Raw genomic sequence first — 25882 nt, 5'->3', positions numbered from 1 at the left:
GGGTAATTGAAACAGTTGCACCAGGGTCCTTGCCTGCCCCCAGACTCTGGCCTTTCATGTAAGCTTCCAGCTCTCCTAGAAGGAAATTTATGAAGCAAAATGTGCAGGTAGCCTTCTAAGCAACTTTTGTGAGATGAGTCATCTTGGCTATTTCTGCTCCTTCAGTGTTTTTAGTCAAGGGTTAAATTAGAACTGTGACTGATGAGTGCAATGTTTCAACACCCGACAACAGGAATTCCTGGGGTCCAAACAGCTGCTGTTTTCTAAAGCACTGCTGTTTTCCCATTGCCTTTAGTGTACTTCTCTTTCCTGTTTATGTCTCAATTTTAGTTCCCTACTCCCCATTTTCCCTTCTTTTCTTCCAAGCAGTCAGGATGCATCTTCCCTGTAATGGGTTCAGATGAGATCAGGTACCCCCCAGGAGTTATTGTTAAAGCCCTGCCCCATGTCAGATGCAAAATGTGAAAACTTTGCAAAGAGGAATAAGCTCTTGCTTTGTAGGAGCTGAAATCCAGCTACTCATTAAGAATAAACATACTCAGAAGTAGATCTTAATGGGCTTACAGGATTGCAGTCTTGGCTTTCTCATCTGTGTTAAGACCCAATCTGTGAACTTGACACTTTCCCCCAGTCTGCCATTGTTTAATACAGTTGTATAGTTAAAGGAGCTTGTGTAGTTTGGCAGGAAAGGAACAGGATCATCAGCTCATTCCCAAAGCCTGTATGAGAAGCAAACTCTTTTGCTTCTGACTTTACAGATTTTGATGTTAAACAATAAATGTATAGGGTTTAAACTGTTAGTAATGCCATGCTCAGTTTGCCTCTGCAACAACTCAGCACACTGTTAGCACCAGAACAGGCAAAGAAAACCCCTTAGGGTCTGGCTGTTGGAAGGCAATTCAAGTGATCACTGCATATAAAGCATCATTGAGTTGCATACTAAGAATGTCAGAAATAACATAAAGGAGCTAGACACTGAACCATATTGCCATCTCAAACAAACTCGTTAAATAACATTATAGGTTGCGTAGGGTATAGAGCATTGCTAAATTTCAAGCACTAGCATTATATTCAGTTTATTGATATTGCACCAAAAATTGATGGGTTTCAGGTGAATTCTTCTATGTTAGCTGTCATCTTAGCTAAATGATACTTGCATGGCTTATCAGGGACAATGAGAATCTGAAAAGTGACGCTGAATACATTCACAGAACGTATCAGTAAACCATTTCAAATGTACGCTTCTTAAATGATCTAGGTTGTAATTAATCTTCCCTTGTTCCTGGACCTTCACACTCTTCCAGTTGGGGAGATGCAAAAGGAGATGCTTTCAAAGAGTAAATTATTGCACTAGGGCTCTGGAACAATAATTCATTCTGCATATGCAACACCTGTTGTATTGTGAAAATGGACCAGCCAACTCACTTTGCCAATTTACATGGGATTTTTCATTACCCTTAAACAGGGAATGCCATGCAAGTTTTCCATGTACAGTGGTGCCTCGCTAGACAAATTTAATTCGTTCCACGGGTCTTTTCTTATAATGAAAAATTTGTCTAGTGAATCCCATAGGAATGCATTGAATTTTTATTTATTTATTTATTTTGCCCATAGGAACGCATTAATTGAATTTCAATGCATTCCTATGGGAAACCGCGATTCGCTAGACAAATTTTTCATAAAACGAATTCGTCTAGCGAGGCAACCTTCGCTCGAAAAATCCTTTCGTTAAGCGGAAATTTCGTTAAGCAGGGCATTCATTAAGCGAGGCACCACTGTACTGGAAGGAGACCAGCGGGATAACTTGTTTTTCCAGCACACAGCATATTTCCCTAATGAGCTGCACAAATGCAATGTCTCTACTGGATGTGGGGAATAAAGTTACTAGATTGCCATGGTCCATATATTCATGGATGTGGTACTTCCCACTGTCAGTAACATGGAAAATAAGGCACTGAATAAATTCATACTAAGGGTCAATAAATTGATGCCTTATTGCTTCACCAGGATAATTGTTTTTAATTGTTTATCTTTTAAGTCAAACAATCAATACAGAACTTTTTGGTTACCACATAAATATTATTGGCTACCCTAAATGATTTTTAGTGGGCCACAAAGTTCATGCTCTTGGTCAGGAGTAGCCAGTGTGGTGCTCTTTAGATGTTGTTGGACTATACCGCCCATCATCCCTGACCTCGGCCGTGCTTTCCGGAGCTGATGGGAATTGTAGTTCAAAAACTGGAGAGCACCATGTTGTCTATCCCTGCTCGTGGACATGCAGTCATGCAGCATACATCAAAGCAGCACATACATAGTTGCAAGTAATGACAAAGAAAATCAAGGGATGCTCACACAAGAATTTGTCAAGGGTCTCCTTACCAAACAGTGAAATCCTATGCCTGACAAGAACTCCAAGTTTGCAGAATAGGCTGAAGACAAGGGGTAAATAAAAGAGAAGGGAGAGGGGAAGGAAGGAAGGAAGGAAGGAAGGAAGGAAGGAAGGAAGGAAGGAAGGGGAAAAAACAGCTGATATATGAGCAGGAAAAAGCAGCATGATGTTTTGCAGAAAGAATTCAGTCTCTGAGCAGAATGTAGGACTGAGAGTACTATAAAAGTTTCCAAGAGCAGCTCTTGACAAACATGGTTAAGTAAGCACATACCGTAATTAAACAGAAAATAACTGACAATGACTGTTTATACAAGTGCCCTTAATGAAATCTCACCATCTCCACCACCAACAAAAAGTCACTGAAATTTTAGGAAGCAGAATGCAGTCAGTAGGCCAGTTTAATATCATCGTTCCAATTTTAGAAGCGATAAAAGATTCTGATTGTGGCAGATGTAAATGTTTGGTGTTAAAATATATTAAATTTATAAACGAATAATCATTTTAAAGCTTCCCTTTATTTTTAATGGACAATTTTCTTGTTTAGCACACAACCAACATCAGTTGCTGTCCAACACAAAGTTATTAAGATGGGTTGAACCTATTAATTTAAATGGACTTAAGAACATCTCACTCAGTTGGATAATCACTAATAAAAAAATCCAAAGTAGTTATGAACAATGAATTTACTTAATGGCTTCAATCCAAAGGTTCTGTTTCACTGATGGAAAGTTCTTCCATCCACCTAACACAAGCTCTACTCACAGAAGGGCTCTTTCTGTGAAAGGAAGCCTCTTCAATGAGCAGAACCATAAAACAATCCCCCCTCTCCTCCCCTGCACATGGTTCTGGCCTAACATCCCCCCAGTCTTTTTTTAAGGGTGACATGGAGGAGGAGAGGGTGGAAAGCCTTTGTGTAGGGCTTTCACCTGTGGGTTCGTGAGGTGAATCCCACTCAATGTGTTTTGAGTCACTGTGGTGCTCATGAAAGCTCTCATGGCTTAGGGAGACAGAGAATACAAAAGGTATAAGGAAATGGACAAATCTTGACATAAATGATGTTACTTTTCATGACCAAATTCAGTTGTTGTTTTTATAACAATGAGGGCTATTACGGACATTAATTAATGTAACATACTCAGAACATACACAAAATAAATCAGATTTAAAAAATTGCCAGTTTTTCCAGATCCCCTCCACCGATAATTATTAATTTCTAAAAATAGTACCAGTAGTCACTACCAATGGTCTGCCCTGCCACACATTCCTTAGGCCCATATAATAAAATACCCCAAGCCTATTCATTTCAGCCATGCTGCCTGCAGAGCCCCCTGCCCCGTCTTAGCAACATCTTCCAGAATTAATATCCTCCCTCTTCAGATGCCACTCAAAAGAAAAGTATACTTCCTGGCCTCTGACACATAACGCCACTTACTACTGGTCACCGCTTAAAGTGCCTGCATTCTAAGCTGTGATACAAAATGAAAATACTGTATAACCTACTGTACAGGCAATGTTAACATCAATCAAAAGACTTTCTAAAGAATGTAAGTCTTTGTTAACTACTTCTTCAACAATCCAGCACAACTTTTGCAATATACATAGAAAGCTGCCTTATACAGAGTCAGACCATTGATCCAGCTTGCTTACTATGGGTCTACATTTCACTGCCTCTCCAGGGTTTCAGATGAGGTCACTCTCGGCTTTATCTGGAGATGCTGGAGCTACAGCCATTCTCAGCAACGCATGTCCTGTTGCTCATTCAGCATGGCACAACGAATGGGGCTTAGAGATTTCATGAAGTGTTTTAAACTATGTTATAAAACACATTTCAAGAACCTCACAACTAACACCGAGAAAGAATCAATATGGGTAACTCGCAAGTTTAACTTGTGTGCATTCAGCTTTACGTGCATAGCAACAAACAAACAAACAAACAAATAATAGAAAGGGAGCAGGCATCTGGGGGGGGGGGAATACTTTGGAAATGCCACCTTCCATTGAACCCAATTTTGGCATTACATGCTATCCTTGGAACGTAAGTTGAGTTGAGAGTCACCTGTACAGAGGTTGCCTTTGCATTTCTAAGGCAATACAGGTGAAACTCGGAAAACTAGAATATCGTCAAAAAGTGCATTTATTTCAGTAATGCAACTTATTATTTTTTATTTTTCTTTTAATTTTTACAAATGCTTTCTTTTGGAAATTCCACAGTAATAAAACAAATAGTTACAATAATACAAAAATAAACAAAAAATAAACATCGCTATTACATTTCATTAATTACATTCCATTTATAATTTACCCGCCTAACGACAAATAATTACAATTACAACAAATAAAGGCTTGGTATATCTTGCTTTGCATGTCATGCATCTATCTCATATATTGGTTTCACCTTTTAAGTTGCATTACTGAAATAAATGCACTTTTCGACGATATTCCAATTTTCCGAGTTTCACCTGTACATGTTATTTGGGATAATCAGAGGCTTATGAATTCCTTAAAAAAAAAGAGAGAGAGACTTCTCCTTACTGTCTCTCACTGCGATTCACTGTAGCAACTCACCCCCTATCAAAAATCTGCTCTGGAGGGTTCCCCAACCTTCAGAGCAAACTTGGGTGTGGGATGGAGTGAGGGTGACTGCAACAAGTAGGAAAGGAGGAGCACTTCCTGTTGTATGAGTGGTTGGCAGTCACTGGCAGGCATTTCAACAGGATAGGCTAAACAATTGTAGCATTCCCCACCCCACCCCCCAACACAGTATGCAGGCAACTGCTATATAACCAAGTAAGTAAAAAAATTGAAAATGGTTGATTATATTGGTGAGATCAACTGTTCTGTATATGTGAAATATGAAAGTTAATACTAGAATACGGAAGATACCTCAATATTTTAAAGGGGATTTATATTCCAGATATTAAAAAAACAAAAAACCATTAAGAGACATATTGGGGGGGAAAGATTAAAAGGGGAAAGTTTGTTTTGCAGTTCAATTTATGCATCCCCTAATAAAAAAATCCGCCAATTAAACATCCTAATGACTGTTTTCGCTCTTTTACCAAAAGAAGGAAAAAATCACCAGCCCACCCCCCACCCCAACATGAACCATAGCATTGAGTAGCTACAATGTAAAGGAAGGAAGAGCTTAGGAAATAGCAGTGGAGATGACACAAGGACAAGGAAATTATTAAGCTTGAGTGGCTGGGGAAACCCAGCCAGATGAGTGAAGTATAAATAATAAATTATTATTATTATTATTATTATTATTGAGCTGACCACTCTGTGAAATAGACGTCTCCAAGTAAATTTCCTTCTTCATGTAAATTTCCCTCTTCTTAGCTCGGTATGTATGCCCATAAATCTGCCTGTGTTTTGTAGTTAGCTAAACGGGTAATATAATTTTTTATGTTTTTACCTTGTCACCATTTCTTTCTCCTTATTTGAGGCATGCCCCCCACTGCTAAGAGGCCTACTTGCAGCAGATAGGAAATACAGGCGATGGTTCTTAAAATACTGGTCGATTAAAGGAAGTACAACCTGGAATAAATACATGAGAAAAAATGGGGGGGGAGGGAACAACACTGATTATATCAAGGCCCCGGCTACCACAATTCTTATTCGTCCCTTCATGACGGTTCTCTCTAGATCTGACAGTGAGCCACCCCCGTTAACTCTGACATCATCACCAAGTGCCGGTGTGAACAGACTCAGCAAAACTAGTCTACTTGAAGGACTGCCATGTTGCTTGCCCAGTCCCATGGGCTCAGGACACCAAAGGTGCCCCCCCCCAACTCTTCAAAAGGAAAGCCTACGGGGCGTGTCAAATCTTGGGACAATATCTTCGCTTGAGCTTAGCCATACATTTTACTTATACTGTATATAAGTAAATTCATGTATATACATGAATACCCAGCACAACAGTATGAGCCTCTGTCCTATGTTCTTCACTGTGCCTAACATGTAAGAAGCATTAAATCTCCACTAGCTTTATATGTAACACATTTGATAGCAATAAAAAAGGCAAAAGTGAATATACTTTACTTTAGCAAAGAACTTGATTTCTTGTTCATAAGGAAATTGTTCTCCTTTGCCTCTGCCACCACCATCTGTATAAGAAAAGATAATTTTTTAAAAATATAGTTTTTTCTATTATTCTTAAACCGTATTTCTCATATATTGAATTGCACACATTAATATACATTATGTTTGTAGCAATTTTATCCCTACCAGGTTTCTCCCCTTTTATCAGCAAAAGTGTGACAACTGGCTTAATCTCAGTGGTAGTGACCTATAATTGTTTGTAAAAACCATAGCTCAGGCCTCACTAGTTCCTCCATTACTATTTCAAGATCGAATCAGCCTGCACACTGAACTTAACACCATGGCTCTTCCCCCCCCCTTTCCCTTTTAATAACTAGGACAAGGAAATGACAGTCATAGCTGCCAAGTTTTCCCTTTTCTCGCAAGGAAGCCTATTCAGCATAAGGGAAAATCCCTTTAAAAAAGGGATAACTTGGCAGCTATGATGACAGTGCCTGTCAGAAACAACCAGACTCTCATAATACTATTCTCAACCCCTACCCAAATCATGAGTGTAGGTGAAAATTTATTATTGCATATTAAAATTTAATATTGCATATTTAAAAAAGGAATAAGGAAGGAGGGCTATTCACCAAATAGATACCTTGAACACTGGAGTGTATTATAAATTATTGGAACATAAATTTTCAAGACAATGCTCACTTGCATACTTGTATGAAATTTATTTAAACTATATTTGTTTTAAAATTAAGACATATACCAAATGATTTCTTCTCTTCTTTATGATGTATTTATGTAAGACTCACATTCTTTATGTATGAACGTGTGGTGTATGATGTGAAGTTGTTCATTCATTTTTTTTCTACTGAACAGTAATACTAATGTTAAAAACCTAATGACTTCCCACATAATGGTCTTGTTCACATGACATGCTAAGCCAAACCTCCTCTCCAGGAGAGGCGCTCACAGACACTTTGCTTCTCCCCAACCCTTTCTGAAGCCATGCCAAGCTAATTCAAGGTTTGGCTTAATGTGTTGCCTCATGGCTAAGTTAGTTCCTCACTAACCACGAGCTCTAACCAATGTTAAAATACAAAATGCTTATTTACTGCGGCTTACCAAACTCCAGAATATACTGATGGGCTTCATCCACATATCTTATCAGCTGTTGAAGAAAACTGTAAGCAAATCGTTTCTCGATAGAAGGTGTATCTAATTCTAGATCCTTTAGACCTCTAGAACGACAAGAGTTCAAACTTAGAACCCAAAAAGTAGATTTTTGTACAAAAACTTGCAAATTATCACAAAGCTAGCTGTGGCCTTGTATATTCACCTACCTGCATATACTTTTAAAGTAATTTAGATTCAACTCATATTAATACAGCAAAAATGTTTCTCTGTGTTAATTTTACATCCATTTTTGTTTCTCTTTCCAGTTTGGCATCATTTTGCATTGATTCAGATTCAGATGCAGACCCAAACCACTGCATTGGCAAGTCTTAATATGAGCCTCTGGTTGTCCTCTCCCTAATTATTCTTCAATATTATTATTCCCTTCTGGTTGGTGGCACACTATAGCCTTCAGGTTACATCCAAATTAACTACAGTACCTGTATCCCCTCAGCTGGACAGATCAACTGTCACTAGAGAAAATAGCACCACTGTAAAGGAATTTCCCTAATATTCCTCCTGTACCATCCTTCGTATTTTAAGGATTTGATGAAAAAGAGTTATTGGATGGCCTTTACAGCTTTCAGCTGTTTTAGGTTGACAAATATGTCATATTTTATAGTATTACCGGTACTTCTTCAAGAGCATTCCAGTTTTACAAACAAAAATGCACATATACTGGTGGTAGTCAACTAAATTTTGCTCAGAGTAGACCTATTAAAATTAATGAAGCTAACTTAGTCATCTTTATTAATTTAAATGGGCCTGTTCTGAGTAAAACACTTAGGCCCTGGTTGAATGGACCGGATGCCAGCATGAAGGCTTCTGTTAGCGCAACAAGGTTCCCCACCCCCACCCGGCTCCCCCAAATTCACATTGGAATTTCAGGAGAACCCCCAAAAGAGTGCAAGGGTGGGAGAAGAGGAAGGACTATTCCACCTGGAAGCAGAAATGCTTGCACTGACAAAAAAACTCTCAGAAGAGCACAATGTTGAATTCTTCCCAATGGTTTTGTGGCTGCCGTCCAGTCTTCAGGAAAGGTTCAGAAACAGGAAAGAAAAAAGAAAGAACTTCGCAGATATTTCAGATTTACTACTTGATTTACATTTGAAACAAAAACAAAACTTCCTGCCTTTTGTGTGCATATGTGTGTGCATATGTATTATTATTTAAATAAATAAATAATACACACACCATATGGTGAAGGTATTGTTTACCTTTTACCTAAAACCTATTGCAACACAGATTAGAATTTACCTCGAGACCACATATCCATTGATCTGTAGGAACTTCAGGATATCTTGTGCTTTCTCTCTATCCTTGGCCTTTTCTTTGGCTGTCAGTGTATCGTATGGAACAAGTAAGGGATGGTTTCCTCCTCCCACTGTCATAAGTTAGAAAAATGACACCATAGTTAAGGCTGAGGGGTGGCCAACTTAGGATATATTGTGAATAACTTCAGAGAGGGATATATTGCTGTTTTATTCCAAAATGCCCATAATAAACTTTCATAATTCATTAAGCACATTGCAGTTTAGTCATAGGACAAGTTTGAGGAAGAATTATTGGTTTAGAGCAGTTGCCTCACAGAAAGCAAGGCACTGGACCATGCTTGCCAAGGTCCCATGTTGGTGAAAGAGAGACGACAACAACAGAATGAGAGTGGGAAAGTATTCAGAAGATCAGTTTCAGGTGGGATGGGAAATAGCAAGACACTCATAAGGCTGGAGGAGCTCTCCCAGAGGGAGCTGCTGCCATATAGATAGCTAATATGGGTAACCACTTCACACCTGCCTCTCCTCACAAAGAGACTAGTTTATCATATAGAGGCCAAGCCTGGCTTCAGTGTCGCAAGAAAGACATCACAGCGGTCTAACTATGCCCATCTCCCCAAGCATCTTGAAGGGAGGGAGTACAACTAACCACTTTCACGCTGGTCTTAGCTGACTCACATACTTCATCTTCCTTCAACAAAGTTGTGGTCTGTTTAATCCAAACCATTCATGTCTGCATCTTCTTCCTCCCAAGACCTGAGGGAGGAGGGGCGCTGAGCAGCTCCATCTCCCAGTGCATAACACAATAAACTTAAATCTATGCACTACTCGTGAGGCAAGTCCACTACTCATTCATTAACTCATCATTTGTAGGGTTAATATATGTTTAAAATACGGATATATATATATATTTTTAAATGAATTTATCCCCACCAAGCATTCCTGAAAAGAGAGGGAGTCAGAGAAGCACTTCTGCTTCTCCAAAGTGCTTCTGTCTGTGCACTGGGGGTTAAAGCCATTATTTGATGCTCCCACCCTGCTGCATGGAAGGCTGTTCTACATCACTCTTTGCACAGAGATATTAAGCATCACTGGTCCCATCACCTCCTGGCAAAGAGAAGAGGAAGAAATGGAGGCAGTGAGAGATTTTACTTTCTTGGGCTCCATGATCACTGCAGATGGTGACAGCAGTCATGAAATTAAAAGATGCCTGCTTCTTGGGAGAAAAGCCATGACAAACCTAGACAGCATCTTAAAAAGCAGAGACATCACCTTGCTGACAAAGGTCTGTATAGTTAAAGCTATGGTTTTCCCAGTAGTGAAGTATAGAAGTGAGAGCAGGACCATAAAGAAGGCTGATGCTTTTGAATTATGGTGCTGGAGGAGACTCTTGAGAGTCCCATGGACTGCAAGAAGATCAAACCTATCCATTATGAAGGAATCTTCCCTGAGTGCTCACTGGAAGGACAGATCCTTCAAAAACAAGATTAAAAGGGACAAAGATGGAGGGCACTAGGAGAAGGGGACGACAGAGGACGAGATGGTTGGGAAAAGGATGAGGTATAGTATGTGCGAAGCATTGGTGTCCTGACACTGTACTCCCACACCGTGATGAATTCCCCCAGGGGCGTAGCCAGGATCAAAACTAGGGGGGGGGGGGCAAGCCATGGTCGTTCAGGGGTGGGGCCAAGGCATGGGAGGGGAGGGGCCACGAAGTGGGAATGTGGGCGGGGCTACAGGGCCAACGGGCCCGATGACATTGTGGCGGCGGCGGCGGCCACCTTGTGCTTCTGGGGCTGGCAGCGTTGGCGGCTACCCTGCTTGGCTGGAGAGGACGGGAGGGTCGGGCAGGCGAGAGGGGGTGGCAGGGCGGGCGAGGGCGAGGCAAGGCATGGCCGCAGCCACAACGGCTCCGAGGCGTTGCTGCATATCAGCATAATAGTTCAAGCCCCACCTTAGGAAAAAATTCCTGCATTGCAGGGGGTTGGACTAGATGACCCTTGTGGTCCCTTCCAACTACAATTCTATGATTCTATTGATATATTACCATAGCATATGCATCATTCTGCTTTCTTGAATTGTCCTACTCCTAGACATAGCAGCCAACTCCTAGAGGCCTAGGTGCCTCTCCCCCCCCCCAATTACTGGTAAATACCGTATTTGAAAGAGTCATCCCCCCATGTTGATGGGCTTTCTATGTGGGGCTTATCTGCCCCCCCCCCCCGGATTTTATTAAGGATGGAAGAGGGAGGGAAGGAAGGAAGAAATAGAGAGAGGGATAACTCATATTTGTGGGTGCCTCTGGGTGACGCTGTGATGCTGGAACTCTGCATGTACAGGAGCCTTGTAAGCAGCTTTCTCTCTGCTTGATTTACAGCAGGCACGTCCAACAGGTAGATTGTGATCTACCAGTAGATCACTGGATGTCTGTGGTAGATCACTGGTAGGTCACTGGAACCCCTAAAAAAAAGCTCACCCAAAATTTTCCTCCTCCCTAAAAAAAGTTGAACTATGACCTGAAGCCCTAAACAAAAATGGGCCTCCCTCCCTCCTAAAAGAAGCTCAACAAGTTTGACCTAAACCCCAAAAAACAGGGCTTCCCTTCCTTAAAAAAACTCAACAGCTTTGACCTGAACCCCCCAAAAGGGGGTAGATCACCCCCAGTTTTAAACTCTGTGAGTAGATCAGAGTCTCTTGGGAGGTGGCCACCCCTGATTTACAGTAGATGCAGGAGGAGGGGCAGACTGGAACACCACTGCTTTTTATAAACATCACTGTGTCTGTCAAAGCTACAGCCCCCCCTTTCTTGTTCACTTCCTTTTAGCCTTGCAGAGCCACCTTAGTCAAATTGAATCCTCTGAGTCTGCACCCTCATTAAATCGCCAATAGAACTCTTAATGCTCCTGAATGCTCATTAACAACTCCCACTTAAGAACAATAGGGTGAAATGGTCAGCTATCGAATCTTGCCTGGGGATATATGCTCCATTGTCTTAACTGCTTAACTACTGGTAGCCACTTTGCTTTATTTATTTGATGTGTCCCCCCCCCCAGCTGTGTCCCCCCCCCCCCAGCAAGCGGAGACTTAGCTGCTCTTGCTAAAGCAAAGCCCTTTCCACTTCCGTTTTTGGAGGGGAAAAGTGCTGGTTATGGTCTGTAAAATACATTAATTTTTTGCTTCTAGGGGGGGGCGCAACTGCCCCTCCTGCCCCCCCTTGCCTACGCCCATGAATTCCCCACTCTTCACCATCTCCCTCTCAGGAACCAGCAGCGACACTTAGTGATCAGAAGACACAAGAGCAAAGTCACCCTCTGCCCTGCCCTGCCTGTAACTGCTATGGTAGAAATGATTCTTTGCTAAAGCTTTTAAATGTAGCATAAAGGAAAGAAAAATAAAAAAAATATGACTCAACTTTGCAAAGCTAAACACACTTTCCAGCACATTGCCACCCCCTCACTGCTAAAACAGGCAACACTCGACTTTATATTCTGAGGTTTTAAGCTGCATTTTGCTTTTTCTATTATCTGTTTCCATACTTACAGTTGGGAATGAAAATCCTCAATCTGACAAGATGTAGATATTAGGTTGTCATTTAGCTAAAAGATAATTTCTCACAGTTCTATACTGTGGGCATCAGTCAAAAATTAATGTATTCTCTGCACTTTAACTTTGATAAGGCAAGGAAGACATTGAAGCAAATGCTTGCCTTTAGATTTTGACATGGTATTCTAAATGAACATGGCATTGAAAGGTTTAAAAAATAGATATAGGAAATTATGAGGTAGGATAGGAGTTTAAAATGGTCAGCAAAGGCAAGTGGTGTTTGGATGGCTTCTGTCTGTGTATGTTTTAATGCATATTGTAGGAAATATCATGTTTTGAAAAACTCTGAGGCCTTATTTTTAAAATTTAATAGCTGATACATACATTGAAAATTACTAGGTGGGATAACCCATACTGTGTATCAGTATTATTCAGTTCCAAAATTATTCCCAAATCAATATCTTCAAAATACACAATGATTTATTTGTATTTTTTGCATAGTATCATCAGTATATGTAGCCCTTCATATATATGAAAGCAAAAAAAAACCTAAACCCTGGTCCCTGCTGTACTACTCAGGCCAAAAAAATTATTAACTTCCAGAATGTATTAGTTATATGTTCTAAACATATGTATATCTGAATATATACCCTAAAAACTTGGGTGGATTATTACAATCCAGGTTTTTTAAATTAATGATTATTGTTAGGAAACCCAAGCTAATAATTCATATGTTTGTAAAACTATAAGCAAATTCTTTACCTTTTGCTTCAAGCTCCATTTTCTTTTTCTTTGCCCATATATTGTGATAGTTTTCAGCCATCATTTCAGCCATAGCCTGATGAAATAAAAGGATTTGTTTCATAACAGCTAATCTTAAATCAGGCTTGTTATGCATTTTTGTTTTATTGTTTTAGGATATGGCAGTCAGCTTCACAATAGCCAATTTTAAATGAAGCTTCTTTTGCATTTATTTTTATATTATTATGCTTTTGCTAAAGTTGCAAAGGTGCACTTCAGATTCCCCCCCCCCCCAAAAAAAATAATTAGCTTCCTGGTACATTAATTTTACAAATCTAAGCTTCAAGAAATGATCTCAAACATTAGAAATGTTTGCTTTAATGCAGCAATCCCATGAGATCCCATTGGATATGGCGTGGAAGTGTTTTTTGCCTATGCAACCCAACCCAAAGATTTCCTATAGAGGATTGGTGGTCTCTCCCATAATGCCTTGGGAGATGGCATGAGGGTTTTCAGGAGGAATTGGCAAAAACTGTCACCCAACAGATTTCTCCTCTGCTACATTGGCTCTTATCCCTAATCATTGCCATGGCACAGAATTAATTGTTGTTGCAGATCTTAATTGTTCTAACTGATTTATCTTCTTGGGGAAAAATTCAAACCAAAGAGCTACTCAAATACATTGACCTCTTAAAGCAGGCATAGGCAAACTCCATATGTTTGGGACTACAACTCCCATGATCCCTAACTAACAGGACCAGTGGTCAGGGATGATGGGAATTGTAGTCCCGAACATCTGGAGGTCCAAGTAGGCCTATGTCTGTCTTAAAACCTCCCAAGAAGCTGTATTCTGTACTCTGCTTGGGGCTGCACTTTATAGTCCACTTTTTGTAACCAGAATTATAATACAAATGTTGAATTTAAGCACCTACAATAGCACCCACTAGTTTTTGCTGCCAAGACTAACCTGCTTAATTCTCTGGAAATTCTTAAAATTGTACAAACATGGTGAATGAAACAAAAGTTTTCTTAAATGTTTCTAATACATGACATTAGCTGTGATATGACTTACATGCAGTTCTCTGGAGAGGGTAACATTACTCATGTCAATTGCACGAGGGCTATAACCATGGACAGTATCTACAGAAACCTGAGTAAATATTAACAGATGTGTAAAAAAAAGGGAAAAAAGAATGACCAAATACAAGTTTAAAAGTTAACTGACAACTTACAAAGGATAAGAGGTTTATTAACAAATCCATTGGGTAAGAGGGAGCAATTGACAATTTATCAGCCTACACATATTTCTCTATTAAAATGCAAAATGCTGCAGATTAATAAGAGTTAGGCACAGTCCAGATAATTTTTTTATAATAAAAAAAACATTGTTAGTACAATACTGACATTTTTGGGACTTTATGAAACTGCACTGTGCCAATTTTCCATTTATCTAAATAAATAATTGGCATGTGCAAGGAATCACAGTGAAATCAAATAGAAATAGAACCAAAAGATGAGACATGCTGAGCATTAATACAAAACTCTTCCAAAAACTACAGGTACATGGTACAAATGTCAGCTTGAAGACATAGTCTATCTACTGGAAAAGGCAAAGAATATTTTAAATAAATGAATGCTGCCATTTCTTTTTCCCCAGAAACTCTCTTGAAACACTATCCAGGAAAAAATATAATGGACTTTGTTGTAGATTAAAGTTATTTTCTAGAAAATACTGCAATCCTGGTAATCACTTATCAGGAAACAAAATAAAAAAATCCTTCCAGTAACACCTTAGAGACCAACTAAGTTTGTCATAGGTATGAGCTTTCGTGAGCATGCACACTTCTTCAGATACACTGAAACAGAAGTCACCAGACCCTTATGTATAGTCAGAGGGTAGGGAAGGGTATTACTCAGAAGGGTGGTGGGAATGGGTGATTGGCTGATAGGAGTGGTAAACCTGTTGATGACTGTTAACGACTGTTAATGACTGCAAATGGTCTTGCAGGAAAAGGCAAGGGCTGAGGTGCTAAAGAAAGCTTTATCATGTATAATGAGATAAGAATCCAGTGTCCTTATTCAGACCAGGTCTCTCCATGGTTTTAAGCTTGGTAATGAGTTGCAATTCAGCAACTTCTCTTTCCAGTCTGATTCTGAAAGTTTTCTGTAATAAAACAGCTACTTTGAGATCTTGTATCCTCCTCTACATCTAAACCAGTCCTTTATATTGATTAACCAGTGGATGCCTGAGATTATGTTACTCGGTAGAAGCAAACACTTGCAGCATAGAGGATGTACCTGACTTGTCTGTGATATTCGGCGTGGCCTGTTATAAAGAGCCATAGTATCTCCTTCCCTTGTTCTTTCAACCCGCCATCCCCAAGCAAGCATGGTTTTCAAGGACTCCTTGATTGGCCATCTGTAAATTTCTTTCTCCTAGGGAAAGCACATAGATGATTATGTTTTTAGTTATCAAGTAGCTGAGAGGAGAGTACACTCTCTTAAAACACTGTTTATTATATTTTAGTTACTACATAATCTAATAGTAATTTAATACTTGCTGAGGTTAGCTCCCAGACCTCTAGCTAAGTCTGGTATAAAATGTAAGAATAACCAACATACTACCCAGCATGACCACATTGGAATGCAGAAATATAGCTTGATTCTACAAATATTCATTTTAAAACAAGTTTAAAGTTTAAAAATGGAATCAGAAGTGGGCTGCAAGGATGAATTGCAATATCACTGTATGAAGTAGAGATGATGAAGTTACACTACCAGCCATCTCAGATTATCTCAACAAGTGTACACAATACAAGACAAGGGAAGTCTTGGACAAAACAAGAAAAATGATAAGCCCATCACTTAAACTCAATATGTCAATGTCAGGGATGAGCCAGAGGTGTCAGGTTTCCCAGAGGGAGGGGAAGACGCAGTGATGGAGGAGGATGTGCGGGGGCAGGGGGGGGAGTTGTTGAGGTCAGTTGAGAGAAGCAGCAAGGGTTAAGTTCTAGAATACTAAGTATACTTAGGGTGTACAAATGTCACACCTGCGCAAGGTAAAAGTCCCTTTTTGGGACCTCAAAACTCAGCCAGCAGACCCTGTCGGACATGCTAGGAAAAGAACTACAGGAGAGGTAGCAAAACATCATCCTCTAGCGGCGTCTATACTGTTACTGCAGCTAAAAAAAGCTTCCTTGGGGAGGTTTAAGCCAACTCTTTCCAGAAGTGTGGAGAAAAGGAGGGGTGAAAGAGGAAGTGAGCGGGTTCGCCATTTCCTGGCATGTTGGCAGGGGCTGTGGACGCAGAGCTCAGCAGAGATCTGAACTGAGTGACTCTGATGAATGATCATTATGTGCTAATGACCGCTTGTAAATACTGTAAGTAAAGACTATAAAAACGTCAGGAGCCTCTCCTGGTGATTGTGTGAAGAAAGGAAGCCCATCACCCCTGACAGTCAACGCAGCTCAGAGAGAGAGAAGCAAATTATTTGCTAATAATTTATGCAGCTCATGTAAAGGCTTGATGAAAGGATTCATAAAGAGGGTAGCCCTGACATGGGGTGAGAAACTGAGGAATCTAATTGTATGTGTTTAGAATTCATAGATAAGCCATTGCATTTTTAGGGAGGCGACCAAGGAACAAGAAACAAACTGGATGTCATGGAGTGTGTGGCATCAGCCAGAAATGTAGCTGCCCTAGAAATTTTAAGTAACATTCTTGTTACACAGTCTAGGTCCTGATGGGAATTCTCTAGATCATCCAGCCATATGAGGGATGCCTTGGTAAACACTGAGGATGGGCATAAGTCTTGAGCAGCAAGGACAGCTGCCTCCTATGCTCTGCATAAAGTGAAGTCCAGTCATCATTCTCAAAAGTCCTTAAACTGTACATCCCCATATTTAGGAAGAAGGGATTTAGCAAATAAGATGACACAGGGTTATCAATGGCTGGGTTTTCCAGCATATTCATAAACTGTTGTTCAAGGTTATAAAACCTATTGGCTATGATGATTTTTTTATATTGTAATGAAGTGCCCCACTCTCTTTTCTCTCTCACAAGTCCTGCCTCAGACTAGAGACTTCAGACTGTTGGAACATGCTCAATCTGCACAAAATTATCATTAATCCCGTCTTCCTAATTTAGAATGTGTTCTAACATATGAGAGGAGGAACAGCCCGGTGTTCTAACAACCAAGGGATCTGTCTGTTGTTTGAGATATTGCTAAAATTAATTGTTCCTTTTAATAATAAAACAAAAAGATCACCACAAACAAAACATTTGACATGAACTTCTTACCTTTTCTGCTAAAAGTTTATATTGTTTCATTAATGGCTGCACTTTGGAAGATTCTGAGTATGTTTCACCATATATCCACCCATTTGCAAACTGATAAAAATAAAAAGCGGGAGGGGAATAAGCTGAACAGGAATCTTGGTGTCATTTATGTTTTGGATGGTGTTTTTGCATGCTATCATTATGCTACACCCACTTGTCCAAGAGAATTAGACTCACCAGCATATTTTTGCCTTGATTATTTTGAACTTAAAATGACTTACACCTGTAATAACAATATCCTATATTCTAATTAGTCATACAATAACTCATGTACGTGTTAAAAGATTGAAATTAAGAACTTCTTATCATATATACTAATAGTGAACGCATTCTCAGAATACTTGACCTAATGTAGCCAAAACAGCTCTATCCATGCACAGGCTAAGAGGAACCAAAAGGTTTGCAAAAGGTTTTTTTTAAAAAAAAAAAAGATGGGGGAAGACTGAGCACACTTAGAGGGCATGGAACGCTGAATGAGTGTTAGGGGGTGGAAACAGAAAAGTGGGTGAGGAGGTGGTTTGAAACTGAACAGGTGCACTCCACAGTGAACCATTTTGTTATAGGTCCCATCTATGGAGAGAAATTTCTGAAAATCTCGGTGTCAAATTTATCTTCATGGCTTGTTTTTCATTTCTGTCTGTCTCACTCCTTGGTTTCAACAAGAAGCAAGGTTTTTTAATTGGTTGCCCTAAATATATGAATAATTCTCGCATACAGTATGCAGTATTATATAAATAATATTACATGTATATACTCTCCAGGTTTCCTAAAATAACAGATGCATACAACAATGTATATAATTTTATAAAAATACTCATGTATTAATACTGATAAATTTATGCTGCAGAAATATAATACTGAATGACACGAGTCTTTTATAATACAGTGGAACCTCGGTTTATGAACACCTCGGTTTACGAATTTTTGGTTTACGAACGCCACGGACCCATCTGGAACAGATTAATTCACTTTCCATTACTTTCAGTGGGAAAGTTCGCTTCAGTTTATGAACGCTTCAGTTTAAGTACTCCACAGACCGTCTGGAACAGATTAATCCACTTTCCATTACTTTCAATGGGAAAGTTCGCTTCAGTTTATGAACGCTTCAGTTTATGAACAGACTTCCAGAACCAATTGTGTTCATAAACCGAGGTACCACTGTATACAACTTTTGAACTTTCCGGAAAGTGAATTAATCCGTTCCAGATGGGTCCGCAGCGTTCGTAAACCGAAAATTCGTAAACCGAGGTGTTCATAAACAGAGGTTCCACTGTGGTTAGTTGGCTCAGATGTAACGGGAGACTTGATATAAGGTGAGAAAAGCTCAATTGGGGCAGAACCACCAAATTCTGTGTATAAATCCATTTAAAGTGGATTATTCCTGCTTCCCTAGTTTCACCTATAGTAGATATAGACTTAAATGAAGTGCATTTTAAAACAAATAGTAACTAAAAGCTTGCAGGTGTATGTTGTGGTCATGAAACCTATATTTTTACCACACAAGAGGTACTCTCCAAAGTGAACAATTTTTTAAAACCGTATCTTAAATACTGCATGCATGGTGCAGAAGCACTGTAAATATAGCTGGCCTCCATCCACCCCAAGGCACTAATATGCACTGTTGGTAAAACTGGATGACATGATTTCTCTTTTTCTAGATCTACAATGTCATTTTCCAGATAGAAAACAACCATGCAAACGCAACCATCCAAATATCTGATAACAAACATAAACATCCTTACTAAAAGCAAAAAGCAAAAAAAAAAGTGTTAACTAATTAGATCAGTATAAATGTAAAAACAGGGACTACTCGTTTACTGAAACTCAGAAGATAAATGCATTTAAAGAAAACTTTTTGATTAAAGAAAGGAGACTGTTCTAATCATGCAACATAAACAAGATTCCATGATGGATACTAAAAATGGAAAATGTGTTTCAGACTATTATACAGACAGATTTTTATTACTTTAAATATGCTTTGGGGGGAGGGGGGAATTGCTAAACATTTTACCTTTTCCATGCACCATTTATCATGGGAATGTTCTGCATATTTGTTAATAAAGTAGTCTAGCTTTTCAGGAATTGTAATGCTAGATAAGAAAATACAAGAGCAGGATTAATAATATATATAATAAATTGTGCATTCCTTTTAATCCTTTTTTCATAAAAAACAATTGATCATAACATACTCAGAGCCCTGAAAGATCTTGAGACCAGCAGATACCTAGCAGCCCACCTCCCCCAGTACAGACCAAGTTAAGCTTCGACATGTTCCAAGGAAACCCTGCTGATCATTCCACAACCAGCCGAATGTTGTTTGGTAACATGTAAGTGGACCTCCTCTGTGATGACCCCCTTTGGAATACTCTCCCTGAAGTGGTCCAAGAAGTGGTTACAGTAATCAGCTTTAAGTGCCTCTTCAATATACAGTATGTGTCTCCCCAGCTTTCCCACAAGGCAGCAAAGGTTTAGGATCAGAGCTTTCCTTCTCCTAGATGGGTTACCTTCCCAGGTTGACAAGCATCATCTGCCCCTTACTTCCCTCTACAGCATGTGCAGAAACTGCCTTCTTGACCGTCAGACCCACTATTGATTTCATCTGCTCAATCTGCCAGAGCCTGGGGAAGTCTCTAACTCACTGAGGATTAGAGACCCATCAGCTACCTTCACCTTGTTTAGCCAGCCAGTTGAGGTTGTTTCCTGCAATGTGGCCGCTGTTGCATGCGGACAGCTTCTAGGAACCACAGGCGAGAGCTGAGTGTGGGATGGACAAAATACGCCAGAAGTGGCACGACAGTATAATGAATCCTTACTTTGAAGTATCAACAGGTTGTGGATTAAAGTTCCCATCTGAATCCATGGAAGCTTGCTTTTCCATCACACCCACATAGTTTGATTCCATGTAATCAGGAGGTAAAGCCCCAGCCACTGCACTCAGGCATGGCAAGGCCAGTTTGAATAGTTCCTGTTCGTATTTCTGGGAAGACAAAGTAGAATACAAAAGACCTAGCAATGAATTGAGACAGCCTCTATTTTTGCTGGAAAATTAGCAATGTTTTAGTATCTAAGCTAGCATCACTTATACTTTGATCTACCATGGCGTGTACATTCAGGATCTTCTCTATGCAAATAGCACTGGAGGGAGGGGTTAAATTTCTCCTCCAAATCTGTGGTGATCCTGATTGTTATTATCCCACCCCACAGGGCTGATGTCAGTCGATTTTTTTCCAAAACATGACATTGAATACAAAGGTGAGTCATTAGGTGCTTCCAGTTCATCTCCATGCACTTAAAAAGGGGGGGGGGTAGTGCAAAATCTTTTTCTGAAACCAACTTTCTGCCATCTTCTCTATTTTATCCCATTTATTTACTTTATTTATTTGCATTCCACAGAGTGCTCCGAAACTGAAGGATAAGTAGTATATATTGGTGACCCATGGTAACTATAATGGCCTGATCCAAAGGAGTGTCATCATGAAGCAGCCACCATGTAAAGTGCTCTCACAATTTGGCAGGATTGCAGACATGGCCTTCAATGTGGTATGAGGAGCTATTGCCAGAATTAGCAGAGGAAATAAAACCTGGCATGCATGTGCAAGCGCTTGTTTACAAAGGAGTCACATTTTGTATGTAATGCACAATTATTATTACATATTTGGGAATTATTCATTTTCAAAGAATACTGTCTTCACGTTACATTAAGAGCCAGGGATCCTGTTACATAACAAGGATTTAGTTGCATTCATTGCTATAAATTGTCATTTTTATATACTTATTTTATTAGGCAATCAAACTTTGCTGGGGAAACTATGAAGAACATTTAATAAAAGGGTTTGCAGGAATATCCATTTCTCAAAAAAGACATTAGAAAAATTGAGTACATTATTCTTCCAGCATGCTTATAACATAACCTTAAAAGTTACCTTTTGAGATAAGGCATCAAAAATACCCCAGAACAACTTCCTGGACAAATGAAGTTCTTCTTCTGAAGCAGCACCAAAGTTGCCCCATCCTCCTGGTAAACAGTAATACTTCCAACATCTTTCATAATGATTTGTCAGCAACTTGGGAGGGGAAAAAATAACTCAGTTTCTGAGAATCCACTATAAACTTTGTAGAGCAGTTAGGTATGATCAGTTTCAGCTACTGAGGCATAGTTGTGTTAGTCTGTTGCAATGATTTGTATTGCTGAATCTTAAAAGATAGTTTTATTTTGGCATAGGTCACAAAAGCTTAGGTCACACAATATACCTGTTAGTTTGTAAGATGCCAAAAGCCCAACTAGTCATAAATTTCATATCTAGAATAATAATAATAATAATAATAATAATAATAATAATAATAATAATAATGTGATCTGTTTTGAAGATGGTGCTGGATGTAAATGACTGTGACGAAACATTTTTGCTTCACAGTGTAGTCAAAATGCTGTTATCAGATCTAGATTCTGAAGGATGATGGTAAGTGGCAGTGGTATATTCTGAAAGGGAAGATTAAAGACCACACTCACCTTAAGAGGCATCTTTGCATGCTCATTTAGCAGCGGAATATCAAACACTAATCTTCTCAACAAATGTTGCATCATTGAAGGCCTCAGCTGACTGCAAGTAGAAAGAAGAAAGTGTGTAGAAAATGTGTTCTACTGTTGGAGGATAGCAAGAAACCTACTTTGCAGACCTTATCCAAACAGTGTAGAGTTTATTCTGCATATGTCTTATTATACTGTTTGTTGTTGTTCTTTGGATTCTCTTATGAGAATAATTTTAAGAAACTCATAAACTTGTATTCATCCATTCCAATCCAACCCTATGAATATTCACAGTTCAATGGGATTTATTCCCAAAGAGGTGTGATGTTCTGTTATTATTTCAAAGCATCTTGAGTACATTATCAGGGAGGTGGCATATTGGGATTATAATACTAAAAACATGATAAAATATCAAACATTAAAAACACTTATCACCAATGTTATTAAGAGACACTTTCGCTCTAGAAACAATTTTTTCTATAAATCGCAGAAGTATACACTTACCCACATATGGAGAGTAGGCACTCTTCAATAGAGTCCCGTTGAGCTTTGGTAAGAGAGCAGCCCTTGGAAAGTCGGTACACAGTGTGTAGCAAGGAATCTATAAGGGAAGCATGGTGTTCTGTGCCAGCAAAAAGAGGAGCACATCTAGTTAATAAAGGCAAAACAGCAGTGCAGAGGTACCGATTGAGAGCCAGGGCCATATCTGTAGCACTCAGAGCAACCTATAAAATAAATTGTAAAGCTATTAAGGTAGGTTAAGTTTTGTTTTATACAAAATGGTTACATAGTAACATGATGACAATCTATTAGGTTTGCTTTCAAGGGAGGCAAGATTGATTTTTATAGGAATAAAAGGACATTATGAGTGTGCTGGACTTGTTCCCCCCCCCCAGTGATTTCTTTTCAATATTTAAACAACTCATACATTGCTAAAATCACATAACTTGTTTATTATTTCATTTTTCATTTCCCATTGTTTTAATTGGAATATTCAGCTGTCTGTAATCACAAAATATAAAACAATAAAAATAAACAGTCAATATAATTAATTTACAAAATGCCTGTGTAATGTAACGTAATGTAATGACAAACTCCTCAGATGGTGAACTGCTGAGAGTGCCATACAATGATGTTTACACACCTACTAAATACATTTTTGTTTAGGCACTTCTGAGGTGTAACCCAGTCATTTATGGAAGATTAATTTTATATTTTATGAAGTGTTTTGCTGTTTTAGAGTCTGGTGTTTTTTTTTAAAAAAACTATTTTATTGTTCAAAGATTTTGTGTTTCTGCAGTTTTGGGGTGTTTTTTTACTTTACACTGCTTCAATGGCTTTATGCTCTGAATTTATCTAAACATTTGTTTATTATTAGTAGATAATAATATCTTACATGAAAAATTGAATTTGTCTAAAGTTATATAATACATCCATGGAATTTGAAGTCAAGTCTCCCAACTTTCAATACTCAGTTTTAGAGTTTTGAAAACACTTTCCTTATCATTTTCGAGAAGTCAGAATATATGCATGGTATAGATCTAGATCAAAGAGAGAACCTAGTAATCAAAGGTTAATTGTTACCGTATCTAATGAAGCAGCAGCACGAAGATCTGGCAGAAAGCCAACTTCAAGAAGGTGTAGAAGAAAATCCTGGTCTTCAATCCCATAGACCCTGTCAAGGAACAAGACCATGGCTGCCTTGTGGTCTGGGCAAAACCCCTCTGACATATCAGGTTCCACCACAGTACCATCTGAAAAAAAAAATCAATTACACAGATTTCTGGTACTGATACAAGCAAATGGTACTTGCAACAAAATGTTGCAGTGTGGAGTGCTTCTGTTCAGGATTTGGGTAATCCAATTCATTCCTCCTCCCCTCTAGTTTTTCCATTCTCACCCCACATTAGTCAGCCAACAATCCATGTCCACTGAGCATGTTCAGTCCTCAAGCGGCTTGTTTCCCCTGAATATTTTTTTGTATCTGCAAACCTGGGATTCTCCCAAGACTTATGGTATCATACCTCCCTCTTGAGAATTGATGGTACCAACTTGCCTACATAAGGACCAGCACTCAGACAACTGAGATCACTATTAGAATATATGATTGCATAACAGCACTACTTCCTGCCAAGAAGAATGAGTATATGAACATCCTCTAGACATCCTCAAGGTGGCTAACCCATTTTCTTGACTGAATAAAGGGAATCTGGCAGATAAAACCTAAATCATTCCAATCACAAGCACTATGGCATCCTTGTTATTGCAAATACTGATACTGAACATGTAGTTATTGGTTTACTGTCTTCTAATCACTATCTGATAATCACATACTCCTGCAATTCTACAACTGAGAGGCTCGTGCCATGGAAAGTCAGTGTGAATTTCTGTTTCAAGTGTATATTTCATTTCCATTTTAATTTTCATACATACTTGAGAAATAGGTATTCTAAATCAGTCAAGTTTTTTATGTTAGAACGTATCAGAAAGAAAAATGGAACACTTTTCTTACCTTTTGCTATTGTTGGCATGTGGAAAGGAATACTAATCACGCCCACCAAATCTTCCAAAGGAATCAAAGACCGCAGAATGGATCTTATTCTAATTGCTTCTCCTTTGCCAGCATGGATTAGCTAACAAAGAAGTAATGCAAACATTTGTTTATATGATTGATATCATAATAATACGCATATTATTCATAAGCAAGAGAGTAACAGCAATGATTTCAAACAAAGATTTAAAAATCTAGAATACTGGGGGAGGGGCTACAGCAGGGCACATGCATTAAACAGCAAAGCTTAACATACAGGTATTTATGAGAAACTAGAGTTATAGCACAGTCATCTGACACAGAGTATATTGAAACTAGGTTGGAAAGTTGTAGTGCTCGTGTTAAGTATATTTGGAAAGCCTCACTCACTTAGAACTGAAGAGGGAGGGGTGTAAATGGTTGCACTTTCCTTTATGCTATAGTGCTGTTATGCTTAAAAGTCTGAACGGACAAAGCCAAAACTCATACTTAAGTTCCTCAAGGGTATACCAACAACAACAGCAACTTACGACTTGATACCCATTCAGAAACAGTGGTACTATTAAACCTGTGCTCTGATTTTAACTATTTAACAGCAAGTAGATGTTAAACAAGGATGATCAACACTAGTAAACAACAGAACCTACATGCATTTCTGGAGCACAGCGTCCTAGGAGATCAATCAAAGCAGCATAAAAGGTCATGATGGCATTTCCCATGTGAATGGTATCATCTTCTTCTTCCACCTCACTTCTGTTTAATTTTTTTTCCCAACAGGAAGGAAAATAGAGGGTCAGCAAGGAATTTGTTATGGAAGCTTAACTTTGTTACAAAAGCAAGACTAGGTTTTATCCCTGGCATATCTAATAATAATTGCCTCAGTCGGACTCTGGAGTACAGCTATAGACTTCTAACATTTCTCCTCAAGAAAATGTAGCTTGAATAATAATAATTTATTATTTATACCCCGTCCATCTGGTTGGGTTTCCCCAGCCACTCGGGGTGGCTTCCAACAAAACATTCAAATACAATAATTCATCAGATATTAAAAGCTTCCCTAAACAGGGGGCCCTTCAGATGTCTTCTAAAAGTAAGATACAGTACTTGTTAATTTCTTTGACAGCTGATGGGAGGCTGTTCTACAGGGCGGACACAACTACCGAGAAGGCCCTCTACCTGGTTCCCTGTAACTCACTTCTCACAGTGAGGGAACTGCCAGAAGGCCCTCGGAGCTGGACCTCAGTGTCTGGGAAGAACAATGGGGGTGGAGATGCTCCTTCAGGTATACAGCACCGAGGCCATTTAGGGCTTTAAAGGTCGGCAGCAAC

The 25882-nt window shown here is 39.1% G+C and overlaps 1 protein-coding gene across 4 annotated transcripts in view; it reads right to left on the bottom strand.

Annotated features, from left to right (window-relative positions):
* RYR2 (ryanodine receptor 2) overlaps positions 1–25882 on the bottom strand; it is a 252654-nt gene that overhangs the window by 74786 nt on the left and 151986 nt on the right. For all 4 annotated transcript variants that reach the window (XM_060272866.1, XM_060272867.1, XM_060272868.1 and 1 more), the window contains 17 exons: positions 25202–25307; positions 24537–24657; positions 23609–23778; positions 22529–22749; positions 22007–22097; positions 21420–21560; positions 20310–20473; positions 19508–19586; positions 17458–17547; positions 15457–15594; positions 14231–14308; positions 13180–13255; positions 8858–8984; positions 7550–7665; positions 6431–6495; positions 5805–5926; positions 2380–2429 (listed from right to left, as the gene is read on the bottom strand). In XM_060272866.1, the coding sequence (XP_060128849.1) occupies positions 2380–2429; positions 5805–5926; positions 6431–6495; positions 7550–7665; positions 8858–8984; positions 13180–13255; positions 14231–14308; positions 15457–15594; positions 17458–17547; positions 19508–19586; positions 20310–20473; positions 21420–21560; positions 22007–22097; positions 22529–22749; positions 23609–23778; positions 24537–24657; positions 25202–25307 (1955 nt within the window). The remainder of the gene's footprint in view (positions 1–2379; positions 2430–5804; positions 5927–6430; positions 6496–7549; positions 7666–8857; positions 8985–13179; positions 13256–14230; positions 14309–15456; positions 15595–17457; positions 17548–19507; positions 19587–20309; positions 20474–21419; positions 21561–22006; positions 22098–22528; positions 22750–23608; positions 23779–24536; positions 24658–25201; positions 25308–25882) is intronic.

Source organism: Zootoca vivipara, chromosome 3 (assembly GCF_963506605.1).
Source record: "Zootoca vivipara chromosome 3, rZooViv1.1, whole genome shotgun sequence".
NCBI classification, from domain to species: domain Eukaryota; kingdom Metazoa; phylum Chordata; class Lepidosauria; order Squamata; family Lacertidae; genus Zootoca; species Zootoca vivipara.
The sequence above is the reverse complement of the archived record's forward strand: the minus strand, read 5'-3'. Positions and strand labels throughout refer to the sequence as shown.